Source organism: Pollachius pollachius (genome assembly GCF_949987615.1).
Source record: "Pollachius pollachius genome assembly, chromosome: 8".
Lineage (NCBI taxonomy): Eukaryota > Metazoa > Chordata > Actinopteri > Gadiformes > Gadidae > Pollachius > Pollachius pollachius.
The window spans coordinates 24985892-24988391 of NC_136941.1; the positions used below are offsets into that span (position 1 = coordinate 24985892).

The 2500-nt window shown below is 55.3% G+C and overlaps 1 protein-coding gene across 1 annotated transcript in view; it reads right to left on the reverse strand.

Annotated features, from left to right (window-relative positions):
* Window positions 1–2500, reverse strand: part of atp2b3b (ATPase plasma membrane Ca2+ transporting 3b) — a gene marked incomplete at both ends in the record, with an annotated part of 41150 nt that overhangs the window by 28605 nt on the left and 10045 nt on the right. Inside the window, 3 exons of the mRNA XM_079741193.1 lie at window positions 2022–2154; window positions 2248–2390; window positions 2485–2500. The exon at window positions 2485–2500 is cut by the window's right edge and continues 56 nt beyond it. Of these exons, the coding sequence (XP_079597319.1) occupies window positions 2022–2154; window positions 2248–2390; window positions 2485–2500 (292 nt within the window). The remainder of the gene's footprint in view (window positions 1–2021; window positions 2155–2247; window positions 2391–2484) is intronic.

Consider the following 2500-nt stretch of genomic DNA (forward strand, 5'->3'; position numbering starts at 1 on the left):
CACTAGGGCTGCTTTCTGCCCCGTCCTCTACAGTAGCTTGTTGCCCCGTCCTCTACACTAGGGCTGCTTTCTGCCCTGTCCTCTACAGTAGGGCTGCTTTCTGCCCCGTCCTCTACAGTAGCTTGTTGCCCCGTCCTCTACACTAGGGCTGCTTTCTGCCCTGTCCTCTACAGTAGGGTGCTTTCTGCCCCGTCCTCTACAGTAGCTTGTTGCCCTGTCCTTTAAAGTAGGGCTGCTTTCTGCCCCATCCTCTACAGTAGCTTGTTGCCCCGTCCTCTACAGTAGGGCTGCTTTCTGCCCTGTCCTCTACAGTAGGGTGCTTTCTGCCCCGTCCTCTTCAGTAGCTTGTTGCCCTGTCCTCTACAGTAGGGCTGCTTTCTGCCCCGTCCTCTACAGTAGCTTGTTGCCCCGTCCTCTACAGTAGGGCTGCTTGTTGCCCTGTCCCCTACAGTAGCTTGTTGCCCTGCCTCTACAGTAGGGCTGCTTGTTGCCCTGTCCCCTACAGTAGCTTGTTGCCCTGTCTTCTACAGTAGGGCTGCTTGTTGCCCTGTACCCTACAGTAGCTTGTTGCCCTGTCTTCTACAGTAGGGCTGCTTTCTGCCCCGTCCTCTACAGTAGCTTGTTGCCCTGTCCTCTACAGTAGGGCTGCTTCCTGCCCCGTCCTCTACAGTAGATTGTTGCCCTGTCCTCTACAGTAGCTTGTTGCCCCGTCCTCTACAGTAGCTTGTTGCCCTGTCCTCTACAGTAGCTTTCTGCCCCGTCCTCTGCAGTAGCTTGTTGCCCTGTCCTCTACAGTAGGGCTGCTTTCTGCCCCGTCCTCTACAGTAGCTTGTTGCCCTGTCCTCTACAGTAGCTTGTTGCCCCGTCCTCTACAGTAGCTTGTTGCCCCGTCCTCTACAGTAGGGCTGCTTCCTGCCCCGTCCTCTACAGTAGCTTGTTGCCCTGTCCTCTACAGTAGCTTGTTGCCCCGTCCTCTACAGTAGCTTGTTGCCCCGTCCTCTACAGTAGGGCTGCTTTCTGCCCCGTCCTCGACAGTAGCTTGTTGCCCCGTCCTCTACAGTAGGGCTGCTTTCTGCCCTGTCCTCTACAGTAGGGTGCTTTCTGCCCCGTCCTCTACAGTAGCTTGTTGCCCTGTCCTCTACAGTAGGGCTGCTTTCTGCCCCGTCCTCTACAGTAGCTTGTTGCCCCGTCCTCTACAGTAGGGCTGCTTGTTGCCCTGTCCCCTACAGTAGCTTGTTGCCCCGTCCTCTACAGTAGGGCTGCTTGTTGCCCTGTCCCCTACAGTAGCTTGTTGCCCTGTCTTCTACAGTAGGGCTGCTTGTTGCCCTGTACCCTACAGTAGCTTGTTGCCCTGTCTTCTACAGTAGGGCTGCTTTCTGCCCCGTCCTCTACAGTAGCTTGTTGCCCTGTCCTCTACAGTAGGGCTGCTTTCTGCCCCGTCCTCTACAGTAGATTGTTGCCCTGTCCTCTACAGTAGCTTGTTGCCCTGTCTTCTACAGTAGCACTGTTTTCTGCCCTGTCCTCTACAGTAGCTTGTTGCCCCGTCCTCTACAGTAGCTTGTTGCCCTGTCCTCTACAGTAGCTTTCTGCCCCGTCCTCTGCAGTAGCTTGTTGCCCCGTCCTCTACAGTAGGGCTGCTTTCTGCCCCGTCCTCTACAGTAGCTTGTTGCCCTGTCCTCTACAGTAGCTTGTTGCCCCGTCCTCTACAGTAGCTTGTTGCCCTGTCCTCTACAGTAGGGCTGCTTTCTGCCCCGTCCTCTACAGTAGCTTGTTGCCCCATCCTCAAAATTTTTCGCCAAATATAATGTAGCTATCTCTTAAAATAAGACAGAATATGGCGAGATAGCATTGAAACACCTTGCCATTAGAAGCTCCTGTTTGTTCATCCTTCACAGGCCAGATTAGATCATGCCTGCACCCAACCAAGCCTCAGAGTCTCTGACTTCTGGAGCGGCTGCCTTTGTGTGTTTGTGTACTTGTGTCCGCTGCGCGTGTGTGTGTCCCAGGGGAAGGCGACCCACCGACGAAGGCCTGCACCACCGTCATGCGGTTGGTGGTGAGCGTGCCTGTCTTGTCCGAGCAGATGGCCGTGGCGTTGCCCATGGTCTCGCACGCGTCCAGGTGACGCACGAGATTGTTGTCTTTCATCATTTTCTAGGGGAATGGAAAGTAAAGGAAGGGTGTATAGAGATCCTGGACAGGAGACAGAGTGCGTTTGTGCCGCCGCCCGGTGGCGTTAGGCAGTACCTTGACAGAATAGGCCAGTGAGATGGTCACGGCCAGAGGAAGGCCTTCAGGGACGGCCACCACTAGCACCGTCACGCCGATGATGAAGAACTTGACGAAGTACTGGACGTACACCGGCGTGCATTCTGCCATCCAGGCGCGACCTGCGAAACACCAGCGGGATCAGAGAGGACCGGCAGCTGACTGGGAACACTGGACCTGAAAGGGTTTACCTGTACATGGGCTTATTGGACACACCTTCGATAACAAACGT